This window comes from Suncus etruscus, chromosome 1 (assembly GCF_024139225.1).
Source record: "Suncus etruscus isolate mSunEtr1 chromosome 1, mSunEtr1.pri.cur, whole genome shotgun sequence".
NCBI lineage: Eukaryota > Metazoa > Chordata > Mammalia > Eulipotyphla > Soricidae > Suncus > Suncus etruscus.
In genome coordinates this window covers 142,001,808-142,020,510 of record NC_064848.1, presented here as the reverse complement: position 1 = coordinate 142,020,510, position 18,703 = coordinate 142,001,808, and the positions used below count along the sequence as shown (strand labels likewise).

The following is an 18,703-nucleotide window of genomic DNA, read 5'->3' as shown; positions in this document are numbered from 1 at the left end:
ATCACTTTTTTTGTGTGAGATTTACTACCTGTATTATATATTATATCCCTTAATATAGTGGTTTATTATTAGAGGTGGGGGCACATGTGATGGTACTTGAGGGTTGCTTCCAGCTCTCTGTTGTGTAGGTATTGCCCCAGGCAGTTATTATGTCAGTGATCTAACCAGGGTTGTCCATATCAAAGGCCTTAACTGATGCTGTCTCCAGCCCTGTGGTAGCTTTTTTGTTTGTTTGTTTGTTTGTTTCTATTTTGGGGCCACACCTGGTGATGCTCAGGGGTTACTACTCCTGGCTATGCTCTCTGATATTGCTCCTGGCTTGGAGGACCAAATGGGACACTTAGAATCAAATCGAGGTCCATTCTGAGTCAGCCATGTGCAAGACATACTGCTGCACTACCATTCCTGCCCAGCTTTTTATTTGTTTGTTTGTTTGTTTGTTTTTATAGAACTTAGATACTGCCTTCCAGTCCAACCTGTAAGTCCCCCTACCTTCTCAAAAGCATCACATTGGTAGATAGAATAGACTGTTGGCAGTTTTATAGCTTTGTGTCCAAACCAGAGCTTTAGGATTGTAGCTTATGGTCATTGAGTGGGACACCACAGGAGAGTTATTTATAAGTCTCCTTATATCGCAGAATTGGAGGCTCTTCACAGAAGAGTTCCTTGGAATATTTGTGGAATAGATAAATAGATGCACTAAGTTTCTTTTGTTCTTTAAATAAATAAATGACTTTAGTGTTTGAGCAAACATCCTAGCATATGTATAGGGCTTGATTTATTTCTAAGGAGCCAGAAGGGACACATTCAGAATATCCCAGAGTCCTTTAAGTATGGTCATGCATTGTTCAGGTTGTTTAGATCAGGGCTAGGTGGCTGATTGGAACTGAGTAAGTTGGCAGCCAGGTATTCTACCAAGCAAATCGGAAAAGTTCTCCAAAGGGTTGCAGGAACTATTTGTAGAATGGATCAATTAACAGTTCTGTGTGGCATTTCATCTCTGGAGGATGCAGGCTACCTTGGGTGACAGCCGTAGCAGCGGGACAAAAGATGGCTGGTTGCAGAGACCAGCCAAGCATCTTTCTCCACGTATTCAGCTGGTTGTCAGCCCTTCCTTGATCGTACCATCATTACTGCTTGTATTCATCTGATACCAGACAAAAGGAATAAAGGGAAAGGAAAAGGGGACTTGGGAGGGAATCTTTCAGCACTTAAACCCTGCTCGTCACACCATGGGGGCCCAGGGTCTGGTTTCAATAATCTCACATCATTTGCAGTTTATTATTAGTAAAATAGAAACCTATTTTTTTAGAACTTAAAAAAATTTTTTTAAGATTATGAAATGTCCTTTAAGCTCGTCTTTCAGGAAAGTGGTAGAGGGGGGTGTTAAACCACTAAATGTCATTACATTGCTTGTTTTCAGTTTCAGATTAATAGCAGGTGGTAGTCATTTTTCAAAGCAAACAGGCTGTCTTTTTATTTCAGTTAGGAAAAAAAAGCACTAATTCTTTACTGTAGCCTAGAATATTTTGTGCAAGGTGACAAATGGCAAGGATCACAAAACGTTGAGCACTCAAAAAAAAAAAATACTGGCTAATTATGTTTTTAAAGGGCCAAACCAGAGCAATATCTTTCTCGCTAACTGATTATGCATCTTGCTATTGCCGCTTCATACATTACAGGCATACTATTTTTAGGGAGTTTATTTTCATGCCATTCATTTGATTTGTGGCTATAAGGACTCTGTCCACTTCTGCAGTACTTGTCTCTCACAGGGTAACTGTGAGAGACACCTCTGAGCAGCTCTGCAGACAAGCACTAGGGCTAATGCACAGCTTTCAACACTCACACTCAAGCGTGCATGCTGGCGTGGGGGTTGGTGAGGCTCTGTTCAAACTCAGAATTTTTTTTTTTTTTTTGGTTTTTGGGCCACACCCTGTGACGCTCAGGGGTTACTCCTGGCTATGCGCTCAGAAGTTGCTCCTGGCTTCTTGGGGGACCATATGGGACGCCGGGGGATCGAACCGCGGTCCGTCCTAGGCTAGCACAGGCAAGGCAGGCACCTTACCTCCAGCGCCACCGCCCGGCCCCAAACTCAGAATTTTTAACAAGGAATCTTCTTTTCTTCTTATTCACAGCCTTGCTTTTTAAAGATGATCTCAGATATTGTTCAGCATGCCAGCTTGAAAATGCAAGACAAGATAGCCTGTATTCTATTCCTAACTTCTGACTTACTAGCTTTGCAACCTTTGTTGAGGAAAGTGAACCCAGAATGAGATCTTTAAATCCTAATGACTGTGGTTTCTAAGATACATTCCTGCTTCAAATGCTTATGATTCTTTCTTCTTTTGTCTGAGTATCTTCAATAGCTGATCAATATGGCATTAGTTGCCATTCACAGTTTGTCTTTTCAGATCATTTTATGTGCAGTGTCCTTATATGTGTTTTAAGAGGCTGAGGTTCCGGAGGTTGTAGGGCAATGACCTGGACTGGGACTGATACCTCTATGTGCAGAGAGGTCTAAAAGGTATCATTTAGCTCCTCAATTTGAACAGTTGCCAGGAGCCTTTTAGCATTTGATGAAATGATGGATGAATGGAAGTCATACTCAAGGGAAGATGATTCTGTTAAAGCCAGAAAGATCACATATAACCATGATTGTAAACAAACAAATATATAATGATAGTTATAACCATGAAGAAGGTAGGATGCAATATCAAATGGTAACATTCTGACTTCCAAGCAAAGCAAAGCAAAGCAAAGCAAAGCAAAGCAAAGCAAAGCAAAGCAAAGCAAAGCAAAGCAAAGCAAAATGATCTTCTTTCCTTCCTTTCATTCTTCCTTCCCTAACTTGTGCTCAGTGCTTTTTCTCTAGTTTGCTCAAAGGACATGTGTTGTCAGGAATAGAGCCTGGGGCCCCCACTTGCAAAGTATACCATCTAGCCCTTATGCCATTTAGATAGGTTAGAGGTCTAATTGGCTTTATTCAAAGATTAATGACTCAGGCAACATCTGATATCGCAGGTGGAATGGAGTTCTCTAACGTTATGTTTCATTGTTGGAATAAACCTAGTTGGGTTCTACCTGAGAAGAGTTGGAAATTCTGGATTCACCTGGCAGCTTTCTCTAGTTCTTATCTGCCATTGTACTTTAAGGCATGAATAAGTAGATACAAAGATACCCCTACTCTTCACATTTCCACGTACTCTGATGTGGTTATGGAGTGCTCGGTCCTAAGAAGACAAAGGATGTGAGGAAAGGTAGGTTGAGTTTCTTGGCAGTAATACAAGGGGAGAGACTTTCCATTGTTCCAGGCTGTTCCCAAATCCTGTGTCATGATGGTTCTCCCTCACCAAAGGATGAGGGATAGAATGATGGGAATAAAAGGGTAAATGAGCTCGATTCTAGGAATGATTCCAGAGGTCTAATTTACTATGACCCTCTCATGGACAGGAATCAGCCACCATATTCTCCTCTTCTGGCCAGTTTGATGCAGGAATCCATGTGACTTACTTGCATTTTATGCTCCTTTGCATTCCACCAGGCAGTTCATGGTTTGGCCATGGTCTCTTTTTTCTATTTTTCTTTTCTGAGATACACTTCTAGATTTGTGTTGTGGAGTTTATCTTTAGTTGACTCCACAGTTTCATCTTTTAGCCTCTTTATTTGGCTGTTTCAACTACAGGAACTAAAGCTTTTCAACATCCCATCACTGTCAGTTTTATGTGGGGAGGGGGGAATAGGATGAACAAAAGATTCGACATTCCATTATACTTTCTTGACCAGTGGCCATTTTTGAGGATATTTTTTTAAGTTATGTTTTATCCATCTTCTACTTTTCCAAATTCACATTTTTCCCCCTTAGGTAACAGTGTCATTTTAAAACTTGAAATTTAAAATCAACGTGTGAAATAGTGATATTGTCTAGGGTTGGGGATGCTCATCTTGCAAGATGAGAGCAAAAGAGAGAGCTGCTGGCACTGGTTTGATCTTTGAAATGGCACTGCCTATGCTGTTGGGGTCACTCCTGAGCACAGAGCCAAGCATAGCCTCTGAGCAGCCCCATGTGTGGCCCCCAAACCAATAATTTATTAAATAAGGACAGCATATGAATTTTCTTTGTCAGTTCCATCTCAACCATAAAATCACTCTGTGAGGCAGATTTTTTTTTGTTCATTGTTTTCATAAAGAGTTCAGCACTACTGTTTTTTTTGTACTGTTGGATGAGCAAGATTTTCTTTGGCTGTACATTATGTGAAACATGGGTTTTCACTGAAGTGTTGGTGAATGTGGTCCATGTAGCTTTAAACTGTAGAATTCCCTCTGGTGGAACCAAGTTGTTTCCTCAGTAGGCTGTAAAGAGGGAAGACAGAAAGAGTGCAGCATTCATCTTCTCACTCCCTTCTGCAACCTGAGTGGTTAGATAAGCCTGAGCTATAAGAGCCTATTATGGTAACTCCCCATTCTTGTTCTTCAAAGCATCTTTTACAAATGGAGAATGCCAGTTACTTGGTAGCTTCATTTCTTAGTTGTAAATATATACTGCTGTAATTCAATTGGCAGCTACCATTTGAATTTGCGTGAAAGAGTTGCCCATTTTACTCTCTCTTTTGCTTTAGCTCTCACCTACTTGTGTCTACCATCTGGTATTGGGTTCAGCAAATGGCCACAGAGGAAATGCTCAGGGAGACCCCCAGACCTAGCCCCTTTCCTCACAGTGGCAACCCCATTCCCATTGCCTGGCCTGGCAGAGCACAAATACTCCACACAGTGCCCACCTCTGGAACCACTTGCCACAGCAATGTGGCACTGCCTGAATGGTTGGATAAATGTATCTGAATATGTCTGAAAAAAATGTGACCAGGTAGCCTCCTAGTTGCTTTGCAGAACACCGAACTTGATTGAATTTCCTCTGACCCTACGTATAGAGTAGATTCAAAATGAACAACAGAAGAGTTGTTGGCAGTTAATGCAGCACAGTGCATTAAATTTGTGATAGTCTATTTCTTCACATTTGCAAAGAAAGAAAAAGAAAGGCCACCTCTCCCGCCTGCCTTCCCCAAAGGTTAGGAACCCTGCCTAGGTTCATAAATTAGCCACCCAACTGGTATTAAAGCTTTAATCATGTGGCACCTGTTTGGTGGCTTTTTACTGCTATGCAGCATTTCCAGCACAAATTGTATTTAGAGGGCCAATTGGATGTCCTCCGTTGGGCCTACGTAAGCAAAGGTTTCTAAGGAAATAATAGATGTGTGCAGGTGTAATCACCTCTCTTGGTTTGCTGGCTTAGCTTCTTTTATAAAATGAAGTGGAAATGGAAGACCAGCTCTTTATTTGTGGCTGCCCTTTTACTGGAATTCTGTGGCAAATTCTATTTTATGGCTGGGATAAGAGCGCCCAATGCTCTCTCTTTTGGGCTCTTCGGCTCTTAGTTTCTCCATTACTATGGCCCAGGTTTTTTCTGAGCTGCAAAAGCATCCTTTCCTCTCCTTTTCTCTCTTCCATCATAGGCATCAGACTGACATTTTGGTCTAAGACATTCTCTGCCACCTCTTTATTTCTCCTGGAATTCAAACCCTTATATGTCTTGTGGTTCTGATTCTGTCTCAGCACCTGCATCCTAGCAGACCAGAAACAAATCAGTGGGTATTTAAGAGATTTTAGAGACATCTTTTAATTCTTCTGCCTTGACTTTTTTTTGGGAAATCCTTAAAAATTGCTTGAAATAAAGTAATACACAAGCAGTTTATTTCTTCATTTTGAGGTTGCCTTATCTTAAAGTTAAGTCAAGAAATAAGATTGGGGCTAGACCCATAATACAAAGGTAGGGTGCTTGCTTTGCGCACAACCAACCTAGGTTCAATCCCACACACCCCTTTTGGTCCCCTGAGACAATTAGGAATAATTCCTGAATGTACAGAGCCAGAAGTAAGCCCTGAACACCACCAGGGTATTATCCAAAAAAAAAAAAAAAAAAAAAAAAAAAAAATAAAAAGAAAAATAAGATTAGGGAGTAATGGATGAGCTGTACAGCTGTTGATAAGCAGAATTTTAGAACCTACTTCTCTTCACTTAACTTTAAGACTTTTCTTAGTCAACCAGGAAAGTGTCTCTGCCTCCCTATAAAAATGTTTATCTCTGGGTTTTTTGTTTGTTGTTGTTTGTTTTTTAATTTTGGGAGCCACACCTGGTGGTGCTCAGGGCTTACTTCTGGTTCTGCACTCAGGAATCATTCCTGGTGGGCTCAAAGGACCATATTGGATGCTGGGAATCAAACCTGGGTCAATCCCATGCAAGGCAAGTATATCCAATGTGTTATCGTGCTGGTTCCTCATCTCTGTTTTTTGTTTTTGTTTTATAGCTCTGCCTGTGATATAGATTGCAAGAGAAGGAATGGATTCTGACCAATAGTACTTATTCTGAGAAAATTAAATCTAAATTGAAATTGAAAAATACAAGTGACTACAAAGAAAAGTAATCCTGAAGTGGTGCAATAATTGTCTCTGTGTTGTCCAATTTGTCAGATTAGTGACACCAAATACCTTGACATGGAAAGGGCAGAGTCACTAGCACCTCTATATTGGAATGCTTCCAAGATTTTTTAATTGCCCTCGGTAAAACAAAATTATATATACGTGCCCGGAAATGGAGGTATTATTATCCATGATAGAAACTAAAAGATGGAGACTTTTGTATAAATTGCCCTTAAGCCAGATAATTTCAAATGCTTGGTTTACCCTTCTACTTGGTGCCATATTAGCTAGATTCTAGACCAGTCTGCTCTAGCATGTCATGGCAGTGTTCAGTGGTTCATAACACCAATCTGTTCTGCACTGCAGCTGAATCTAATAAAAGCTTCTTCTTGCTCTCAGTTCATCTAATCACTATGTAATAAGGCAGTTTTATTAAAAATGGTCTTTAATGGCTTTTCCCTCCATTTGGTTATCATTCTTATCCTTAAGGTTAGTAGTGATTTCATAACGTAGAGTACTAATTTCTGTTCTGGGTCTGGATCTTCTGGGGCTTCCCTTTCTGTTTTCTTTTGAGAGAGCTCAAAAAGTATTGAGTTTTAAGCAACATAGTTTTTCTTTTACATTGGCTTATGTGTTTTCAGAAACTTGCGGTTTACAAAGTTGGTGTCTTTAGAAAACTGCTTTGTAGGTGCCAGAGAGAGCACAACGGTAGGGAGTTTGCCTTGCAAACCAGGAAGGACCCGGTTCAATTCCTGCCATCCCATCTGGTCCCCTAGCCTGCCAGGGGCGATTTCTGAGTCCAGAACCAGGACTGATGCCTGAGCACCGCTGGCCCAAAAACCAATCAATCAATAAAGTTTTTTTTTTTAAAAAAAAAAAAAGAAAGAAAGAAAACCTGCTTACTTGAGAATTGTGAACCCCTGAATAGTTCATCTCACTCTTGATACGGTATTTATTTAAAATTTCTTTTTGCACTGTGTCCTGTGATCAATGTTCTTTTTTCAAATAGGAGTATGGAATGACACTCAGCTGAATGAAGGGGTATGTCTCAGCACCCTTCATGCTGAAATTTCATGTCAAAATATCACATTACTTGGTAACATGAAACCTGTAAGTTGCAATGGAATCCCCAGGTCACCAGTTCTCAGAAAATTGGATGTATGAAATATTTAATAACAGGTATTGTGCTGTCCCTTCCCTGAGCAGAGCAAATGTTAAACAACCAGGACCAGTTTATGTCATCTGGCTCAAGTTTTGCCTATACTCAACAGCAATCACAGCCATTCCAATAAAAGAATTGATTGGGTTTTGGGGGAATGATAGTAATGATAGAGCTGATATTTTATGGGTTTTGTTTATTTATTTGTTTACTTAGTTTAAATTGCGGGAATTAAAGTTTCCAATTCCCTCCAGGGGATCCAATTTTATGTATAAAAAGCATCACTGAGTATGAGTGACTCATGTATACTTGAGTCACTACTAAGGACACTTTTATATGTTAAGCCTTTGCAATGCAGCCTTACTGCCAGGTTATAATGCCAGCCAATCTCCAGGCCAACTCTACAGAAAGTCATTTATTAAACAAAATTGTGTTAGCAAGGAAGTACAAAATGATTCATAAAACATTTTCTGTAAAATTCCACCAAAAGTCCTTGGGGCTGAAGAGGTGGCACTAGAGATAAGGTGTCTGCCTTGCAAGCCCTAGCATAGGACGGACCTCAGTTCCATCCCCCGGCATCCCATATGGTCCCCAGGAGCGATTTCTGAGCGCATAGCCAGGAGTAACCCCTGAGCTTCAAACAGGTGTGGTTCAAAAACAAAAAAAAAAAAAAAAAATTCTACCAAGTCCCAGTTTTCTGTTTTCTGAACTGCTTTCTTTTCAGGAATGATTCACCTGAATGAAGCAGAGCAAGTTGCTTAGCTTCAGGTAAGCAACATTCCTCTAGTGGATCTTGACAGGGAGCAGTTTTGCCAACTAGGGGATATAAAGCAAAGTTTGTAAATAGTTTTGCTTGTCACAGATTAGGGTGGAGAAAACCATTGGAACTAAGTAGGCTGCTTGTTGAACATTCCTTAGTGCAGAGGACAGGACAGCTCTCCCCACAAAGAATTCTTTTACCCTAAATGTCAAAAGTGAAACTTGAAGATCTCTGTCTGAAACCATTGCCTGAAACAGCACTGTTGAAGGATCAGTGATTTGAGTTATTGCACTTTTGTAAAAACAAAACTTGGAAGTTAATGCTATTGGATTCTGTAGCCTGCTAATATAACCAGTGTGGTTGTATCTTGATAATATTTTGTAGCCCTTAAAGTTTTGTGGATTTTGTGGATTTGTTTTTATTGTACAAATCAGAATCCATATTTAATATTTCTGTGCAAGTTAATGAACTGTTTTCACTAATGAAGTCTCATTTCCAATAGCCTCTATACATAGCAACCTTCTATCTTCATTCATGATTGGCCTTACTTTTAATTTCAGAAACCACTCATCTTTACATCCTATTTCTTTTCTCAGTAGAATAAATGGATGAGCCTGGCAGTAGCAAAAATCATTCAGTTGGCAGTTTTTAGTATGTAGTCACAATAAAAAACGAAATAGTAATCTATGGTTCTTGAAGTTGTTTTTGGGAGGACAAAAGAAAGGGAAATTAATAGACTCAACCAAATCCTGATGACTAGAATTTGAGTTCAAACTACTTCAGGTTACAAAACTCTATAGAAAGAATGATCCACACTTCATTTTTTTGTTCAGTGCACAAAAACAGCTAGTGGGTAAAAGGATAGCTTCCTACTTGTAGCTCATGCCTCTAAGTAGCTATTGAAGCATCTTGCTACTTAACCACCTATCTCTACACACTTAACAGGCCCAAACCCCAGGTGTGCTGGTATTTGGGGTGACATCACCAGGACTTTGAGTGCAAGTGCTCTTCCCTTACCTTCTTGTAGTTCCAAAAGGCCTGGCAGCTGAAACCATGCCCTACAGCCATGTCTGCATGGGCCAGATTCATTCTATTCCATAGATTCACTCTATTTTCAAAAAAGATGTAAACCAAACTGTAGTGAATCATGGGCACACCAGTCTACAGCTAAAAACAGGTAATCTTGGGAGGAAAGGTGGGCCATGTCCCCAACTACTGAATCCTCGCCAGCTGCACCTTTACAACTTAACCACCAATTTCTGCAGAGACTCCCAATTAATCAAAACTCCAGAAATGCTAGTATTTGAGCTAAAGTGAGTGCAGGCAACCTCTCACTTGCCCTGCCCATCTTGTACTTCTGGCAGCCAAAACCATGATCCACAGACACTGCCATATCAGCCATAGAGCTTGGAATTCCTGGACCACGTGGCTGTATACTTGGCCACCAGACAGTTTCAAAGTTTTGGGGACTGTCATCTCATGGGAACATACCTATTTAGACCGGCACGGAATCAAAGCTCCCTAATGTCCAGAAACAAAACAAATAACTAAGTGATCAACTAGCAACACATAGCTCATAAAACCTCTGACAGTGAAAAAAATATATTGCTAACATGGCACACAGGCTGGGTATCATTTAAATTCATCTAGATGAGTTACCATTTTGAAGGTCACTTTCCAGTGTGGCTTGGAAAAGTGTTTTGAATGTAATCCTTTGTTAAAGCCACTCGATAGATGATCCCACTGTAATTTCTCATTTATAATGTAGTATTTACCTAATTGAATACATGACTTTTTGTTTACAGCTAATTGATATTCACAGTGTCATGTTCTACAGCTTCTAATTGTAGTATTGACTTTACAAGTTTATGGTTTAGCCCCCTGGGATATTTTAGTTCTCTTTGTTGGTATCAGTCCGTACTTTCATTATAGTCCTATATATTTGTTCCTCCTATAGAACTCTGACCAGGAATAAAGCTGATTTATCTTATTTACTTATATGAGTTATAAAATAGATGGATGGATGATGGATGAATAGGTAGATTTTTGCTACAACAGGTAATACTCATTGTGATGATTTAACTTCTCATTTATAATACTGTGTTCCACGCTTATAAGATTTCTAGAATACCAGGAAATGTGGTTATAAGGATCTCCTTTTTGAATTGTTATCAATTTAATCCAAGTTATCCCACCTACATATTATTATTATGTGGAAATTTAGCAAATGCCTACCACATTTCATACCTGGACCTCTCTAATCAAGGCATTTGAGAGAATGGGGGGAGCCATGTAAAATGTACCTTTTCCTTATGATGGAATCTTTCCTTAGTATGCATAGTCTTTAATATATGAAGTTACATTAAACTTGGAGCTAAGTGGTTATGATGTCATTGGGTTCCTGTTGCTGGGGAATTTGTCAACTCAGCTTCAAGAGCCACAGATTTGAGAGGACTGAACTACTATGTCTAAGTGTTTTGGCCATGAAGAAATGTACAAGAAAATGCTTATTAAGGTAAAGTTTCTACGGACACAAGTTACCCTCATAACCCCGGTTCTCTGTTGACCTAATAACATCCATCCATATATGTAAGCAACTTCAAGTCCCTTCTATAAAGAATCAGGTCTTTAAAGACTCAACTACATATATATATATTTCATTTTGTACTTGCTACTTCCACTGAGTTTAAAACATCATATTGTTTATGTGTTGTGTTTCTTGAGGGGGTACTCTATTTTCTTATTTCTTCATTTCTCTTGCATATGGGATGCTCAGTTTTCCATAATGATTCACTTATTATGTTTTCAAGCCCAATCACGTTACCCCAAAATCTAACAGGATCTGAAAGCTAATTAGAACAGAAATTTCTTACCATGGGCGGAATAGCAAACAGATGATGGGAAACAGTTTTTATCTTCATTTCCACCTCCCTATTAAATGATTCTATTATAATCATCCTGTTTGTTTTTATTTGTTCATTTGCAATGATTCTGTATCTGTTAGTTAATACATAGAAATGTTATTTCCTTGCGTTTGGTTCTCTGCCTTTTCTTAGTTGAGTGTGACCCTCCATCCTGGACAGCTATTAGCTTAGTCAATGTATTCCAGACTTATTTAAGTTTCAGGATTCATATGTGTGACTTACCCTCCCAGCATCACATTAACTGTTTCAAAGCAATGTGCCATTAAGGTGTTATGACCATGTTTCCTGCCTTGTTATTCTCAGTGGATTTCTAACTATATTGATCCAGCTGGCTGTCCAGGAGAAGAAGTGTGATAGTGGACTGTAGTGGGGTTCTCTTTTCTTGTTTTGGAAATAGTTCCTGCTTTCATGTGTGTGTCTGACCTCTGGGCATGTTGCTTTAAAGTTTTTCCAGGATTACATCTTAGAAAAGTAAATCAAGGATATTTCCATATATCAGCTACTTAAAATTAATTTTATTGTTTTGTGAATTCCTCAGTAGGCTCTAACAATATGCTTGGTATATTGAATTTTCTTAGTGTTTCCTAAGTAGCCTTAATAGTATATCCATTACGATTTCTTTCCATTTTTTAAAATCATACCGTGCAATTATATGTGAACAGAAGAAACATTATTTACCTACCATCAGTGTTTTAAGAACCACCGTAGGTAATGTTATACATTGAACAAGAGAGAGAATCAAGTGCTGAGACATTAAGGATTTAGTAGGTAAAATAATTTCCATGCTATAAATAACTGTTGAAATTGTTAAAACAAAATTTGTGGTAGTTAATATAATTATTTAAGAGTTCATTCTTTTTAGCTTTTTGTACAGTGTTATGTTTTCATCTCAGAGTCAAGGATAAAATGTATGTGATATTAATGTTTAAAAATATTTGTATGATGACAGAGGTAATAACTTCATTATAGAAAATTTGAGAAATAGCAAATAGTTCACATAAGGAAAATATCTCTGCATAGCATATCCACTGCTAACATCTTAGTTACTTTGACTATTTTCTGTATGTATATGACCAAAAATAATCACCCTTCTGTCCATTTCTTCAAAGATTACACATTTCTTCACTGAAATGAATATCTTAATATCTTCTGTTTACCTGTGTTACACACATCACATGCTGGTTTTTTTTTTAATCATTCTATTAGAATGTTATGTTTAATGGTTCTTAATGTTTGTGGTCATTATTACTGGACTCCTATCTTCATTATCAATCCTTGTGGTCAGGAGACAGTGTTGTGCTCTATCTTACTTCCACAGGTCAGTTCCACTGCTTTGTCTCTTTTGTTGTCTCATTAATCATTGCATTTTCTAACTACAGATCCTGTGTGCTCTTTTTCCTAATGCCTAAAAGTAGAATGCACCCCGTGATAAGCAGATTAGTGAGTTAAGTGAACATCTATATATTCAAATGGAGTTACTTCCATAAATTTTAGTACACTTGTTTTGTGTTCACCTACAAAATTTATATGGTTAATTTCATTCTTTGTGATCTATAGTTCTAGAAGTTTTGACAAATGCATACAATTGTTTAGCCACCACCATAATTTTAAAATAGACTAGATCAATTATCTAGATAAATTTTCTACTTTGTCCCTTGACTACAGAGTATGTGTGTTTCTAGCTTAGTAAATAAAATGAAGTAAAAATAACTAACCCCCCCCCCACACACACACAAGCTTATGATGATGCTGTAACCTTGGCTAACATTTTGTTGAATATTGTTTCTGTTCTCTTTTTCCCTCTCCAACAAGATTGTTGTTTTTCCTAATTGTCTTTTATTTCTTATAAAACAGAATAATTTGAGTATATTTTTATTTAGCCATTGGCTAGTGTTTTTAATTGTGAAAATCTATATAACTTGAACCTGTTTGCATATTGCCACAATTGACAAATTAATTTTTTGATTATAAGAGGGGTGACTTTATTATAGAAAACTTAGAAAAAAGTAGTTCATATAAGAACCATTATTTACATTCTCAAATAGAGTGTTTTTAAAGATTTAGTGTATTTGTTTGAAGTGATTTCAGAAATGGTCGCATCAACTATACTCTGACCAACAGTGTATAAAAGAACCTTATTTTCCTACCCTTTCCAATACCATTTTATATTTTTGAGACTGATAACAATGGAACTATCATTCTTTTCAATTTCATTTTCTGCCTTTTACCATATTGTTTCTCCACCTGCCCCACATAGGTTTATTATTTGTATTGCTGTCAATGTGATTTTTTTTTATTTTGTATTTTATGTGTTCATAATTTTTTTTAATCCTAATAACATCAATGCTCACATTCACAATTGGATTTTTTTCTCCCTTTTGACATTTTTCTTATTGATGTGGCTTAATGATATGTTTATTTTATGAGTGTTTTCACATGTCCAGTATTCCCCATTTTCTTAATTTATATTGGGTGGGGGTGGGACACGTGTGCTTAAGTTAGAAAGTCTTTTCTCCAGACCATATTGTCATACATGTTTATGATACAGCTGTGTCAAAAATTCTTTTTCTGTTCACTTTTATGTTCTGTATCCCACTGACATTTATGTTCCAGTCTTGATTAAGAATCCATAGACTGTGTTTGCACATAAATGATTTTTTATCTAATCAATCTTAATAATGTATTTGTTTTCATTTATTCAGAGGTTTTCAAGCAGTATAAACTTTTCACTTCCATTCACACTATTTTGGCACAGGCCATTTCACTGAGTCTTATGTTAGCCTAAGTCCTCCTGTTCCCCACATTGTATTCTGTGATTTATCTTTTGAAATGTAGATATTATCTGTCACATTTCTTTGACATCAGGAACACAACAGTATTTATTTAATTAAATATCTGTTTTTAACATGCTTCAGGACATTGAAGAGAAAGTAAGTAGCAGAATCACCACCTAATATTATATAGTTTGTACATATCTTTGAGCATGCGTTCAACTAAACTAGATAGACGATCTATGGAGAGTGACTTTAATGTGTTTAAGTTGTGAATATTGATTGATTCGAGCTAGGTGTTAATCCTGACACAGAGCCAAGAGTAAGCTCTGAGCATGGCCTGGTGTGGCTCCCAAACCAAACCTAAACACACACACACACACACACACACACACACGCACGCACGCACGCACGCACGCACGCACACAGGCACACACACAGCCAAGAGTAAGCTCTGAGCATGGCCTGGTGTGGCCCCCAAACCAAACACACACACACACACACACACACACACCAGTGGCATGATTGGGAATGCCAAAACAAAACATAATTTATTTAGTTATATATTCTGACCCAGGCATTCATCTGCCATTGGCAGAACAGAAAAAATATTTTAAAAGATTGTAATTTGGATGATATAGGGAGGTCTGTTCCATCAGAGACAAAGGCCACTTTAACATAATGATCAACAGCTTGAGAAATCATTTTATAAAAAATCTAATCTTGAAAACTTTGTTTTCAAGAATCAAATACTTTACTTAGAAATGTTGTAAAAACCATATCTTGTATCTTACAAAAAGAAGAATAACTAAGTTTAAAATACATGGTTGTATTCATTATTATTTTGCAAATGAGATTTAGGCCAAACTGGTTCTTAGGCTATATTCCTGGCTTTGCATTCAGGGGTCATTGGAAAAAGAAAGAAAAAAAATGCTCTCTCTCCAATTTCTTTTTTTTTTTGTTTTTGGTTTTGGTTTTTGGGCCACACCCGGTGATGCTCAGTGGTTATTCCTGCTCTATGCTCAGATATCGCTCCTGGCTTGGGGGCCATATGGGACGCCAGGGATCGAACCCAGGTTTGTCCTGGGTCAGTCGTGTACAAGGCACTAACACTGTGCTATCGCTCCGGCCCCTGTCCAGTATTATATTTAAAAGTATTTAAATCAACAATTGTGGTCGTTTCCTCCTCCTTCCATAGAGACATATATTTCATTAAAAATTCCACCAACACGTCTACTTTTGTCTGTTTTTGGTGTGGTAATTTAAGAATCTCAAAGTTTATGCACCAAATGCCATTTTGTTGACATTCAAGAAAGCAGGTTAATAGCCTTGTGTCTTATGCCCAGAGTAAATTTAAATTTTTATTGTACACTATATTAATCCTCGAAATTGCTCTGACAGAGAAGTTAAATAAAACTGTCTGTGCTGTATTCTGACATCCCTAAATACTTTTGGACAAAGTAGGACACAGCTGTTTCAGTTTTAAAAAAAATACAATGTCAACTCATTCTTTCTATTTAAATTCAGCAATCATCATCATATTAATACTCTTCTGTGTCAGAGACCTAGTAGATTGCAAAACCCTTCAGTTTTGTATACTTGTTTGTAATGTGATTTATACTTGACTTTTGCTTTGCTATTGCTGCGTTTTCTTGATATAGTATATTCTTCACTTCTTATTTTAGGCCAAGCAGCTGGAAGAGAAGGATCGGATGATAAAGAAGCAGGATGCGTTCTACAAAGAGCAGCTGGCTAGACTGGAGGAGAGGGTATGACTATTTCTTGTCGTTGATTCTCTTCCCACATCTGCAGATTTCCCATGAGTTTATTTAAGAATCAGTATATTAGAACTCCTAACTTTTTTGTTCTAGTTAAAGAGTAGACAGGACAAGAAGAATCAAAATTTGTAGATTATTTTGTGTTGTTTCTACTTTAGAAGTTTGAGGCTAGGTATGCGTTGTGGTTTCTTGGTGCATCTGACCTCTCATCATAGCCATGCAAATATATGTTTAGAAACGTCATTCCTCCAGATCAGACAGCATAATTTCATCTTAACTGTACCAAATAGTGTCATGAAAGACATGTGTCATGAAAGTGTTTTTGTTTTTTCAAGATTATATTTTGTTTTTAATTACTTTAAACACCATGGTTACAAAGTTGTTCAAAATACAGGGTTTTTCATAGTTATGAAGTTGTTTATGATTGAGTTTCAGTCATACAATGTAAAATACCCTTCAACAGTCACATTTCCCACCACCAATGTCCCCATTTTCCCATCCACCATCCCTTGTGCCTGCCTCTGTGGCAGACTTTTTTCCCCTCTTACCTCCCCTCCCCTCATTTCTCCCCCCCCCCTTTCCCTTTCCCTTCCTCTCACCTCTCCCCTCCCCTCCCCTCCCCTCCTCTCCTCTCCTTTTTATCCTTTTAGACACTGGCTTGCAATATTGTAACTAAATGGGTAGGTGTGCTTTAAAGGATAGATCATTTTTGTGAACTCCATTTCAATGCTTTTGTGATTCAGAATGTCTCAAAAGGGTGGAAAGGATAAAAAGTAAGATCTAGGATGGATGAGGAAAAGTGCTCTGCCTCTAGTATTAGATGTTGTTCAATTAAATTCTGGATCCACTCTGACTTGATATACCCATGTGCCTAGAAATTAATTTGACTAAGATGCTAAGGTGGGCACTAAGTCTGAAATAGGAGGTGATGGAATAAAGAAGGGAAGTTTGAGCACTTACTTGGAATTCCTGTTCTTCAGAATAGACTTCTTTGGAATGATATCATATATATGTGGAGATTTACAAAACTACCTCTCCTTTTTGATTGGAACTGTACCTCCATTATAATTTCAAAGAATAGAATTTATCATTAAAAAGCAATTAAAATAAGAAACTCACCGTTCAATCTCTTCCTTCTTAGTTATGTTCGCCTGCCTCTCTGTCACTGGTCTGAGAGTGCCTTGACCATGAATGATCAATTTTTCATTCATTTGGTAGTCACATGTCAGACCCTGTTGGAGTGCCAGAGACAGACAAATGAAGAAAGTCAGCTGAACATCACTCCTGTGAACAAGGCTCTTTCCAAAAAAGATGAGAAATAACAAATGTCAGCAAGGACATGGAGGAAAGAGAATCCCTGGGCACGGTTGATGAGGATTAAATGGCACAACCATTATGGAAAACAGCTTAGAGGTGCCTTAAAACTAGAAAAACAGATGCCCTGTGAACCAGCAATTCCACTTCTGAGTATTTTTGTGTGTGTGAAGAAAACAGAAAAATTAATTTGAAGGTATATATGTGTGTACCCTCTCTCCCTACCCAGGCTATATGAACACTTTCATTATATGACGTTGTTGTTGTTGCTGTTGTTGCTTTATTGTTGTGGTTCTGTTTTTGTTTTTTGACAGTTCACTTATACTCTTGTAGCTTCTTGTTCTCTAAAGAGAGAACAACTGTTTCTTTCCTTCCTTTCTGAATCATGGCAGTGAGTTGGGGGTGCCAGGTAGGTTGGTATAATTAAAAGTCTCTTGGAAAATGGAGAGAGTAAAATACAAAGAGTGATCATTCAGGGAGACCTATTTTCTACAGATAGTACTAATAAATATAAAATTGCTGTAGTCTCTAACTTCTTACTACCTTCTACCCATTTCTCTGGGGCCCTGGTTTTGCTTGTTTCTGCCTATTTTTTTTTGGTGACCCCAAGTTGAATTTGGTTCAGTTGAATTTTTTTTTTTAATTTTTTTTTATTTAAACACCTTGATTACATACATGATTGTGTTTGGGTTTCAGTCATAAAAGGAACACCACCCATCACCAGTGCAACATTCCCATCACCCAAGTCCCAAATCTCCCTCCTCCCCACCCAACCCCCGCCTGTACCCTAAACAGGCTCAACATTTCCCTCATACATTCTCAATATTAGGACAGTTCAAAATGTAGTTATTTCTCTAACTAAACTCATCACTCTTTGTGGTGCGCTTCCTGAGGTGAGCTGGAACTTCCAGCTCTTTTCTCTTTTGTGTCTGAAAATTATTATTACAAGGGTGTCTTTCATTTTTCTTAAAACCCATAGATGAGTGAGACCATTCTGCGTTTTTCTCTCTCTCTCTGACTTATTTCACTCAGCATAATAGATTCCATGTACATCCATGTATAGGAAAATTTCATGACTTCATCTCTCCTGACAGCTGCATAATATTCCATTGTGTATATGTACCACAGTTTCTTTAGCCATTCGTCTGTTGAAGGGCATCTTGGTTGTTTCCAGAGTCTTGCTATGGTAAATAGAGCTGCAATGAATATAGGTGTAAGGAAGGGGTTTTTGTATTGTATTTTTGTGTTCCTAGGGTATATTCCTAGGAGTGGTATAGCTGGATCGTATGGGAGCTCGATTTCCAGTTTTTGGAGGAATCTCCATATCGTTTTCCATAAAGGTTGAACTAGACAGCATTCCCACCAGCAGTGGATAAGAGTTCCTTTCTCTCCACATCCCCGCCAACACTGTTTATTCTCATTCTTTGTGATGTGTGCCATTCTCTGGGGTGTGAGGTGGTAACTCATCATTGTTTTGATTTGCATCTCCCTGATGATTAGTGACGTGGAGCATTTTTTCATGTG

The 18,703-nt window shown here is 38.0% G+C and overlaps 1 protein-coding gene across 1 annotated transcript in view; it reads left to right on the top strand.

Moving 5' to 3' along the window:
- The window catches only part of CHCHD3 (coiled-coil-helix-coiled-coil-helix domain containing 3), a 333,437-nt gene that overhangs the window by 212,113 nt on the left and 102,621 nt on the right, over positions 1–18,703 (top strand). Inside the window, exon 5 of the mRNA XM_049775568.1 lies at positions 15,773–15,856. Coding sequence (XP_049631525.1) covers positions 15,773–15,856 — 84 coding nt within the window. The remainder of the gene's footprint in view (positions 1–15,772; positions 15,857–18,703) is intronic.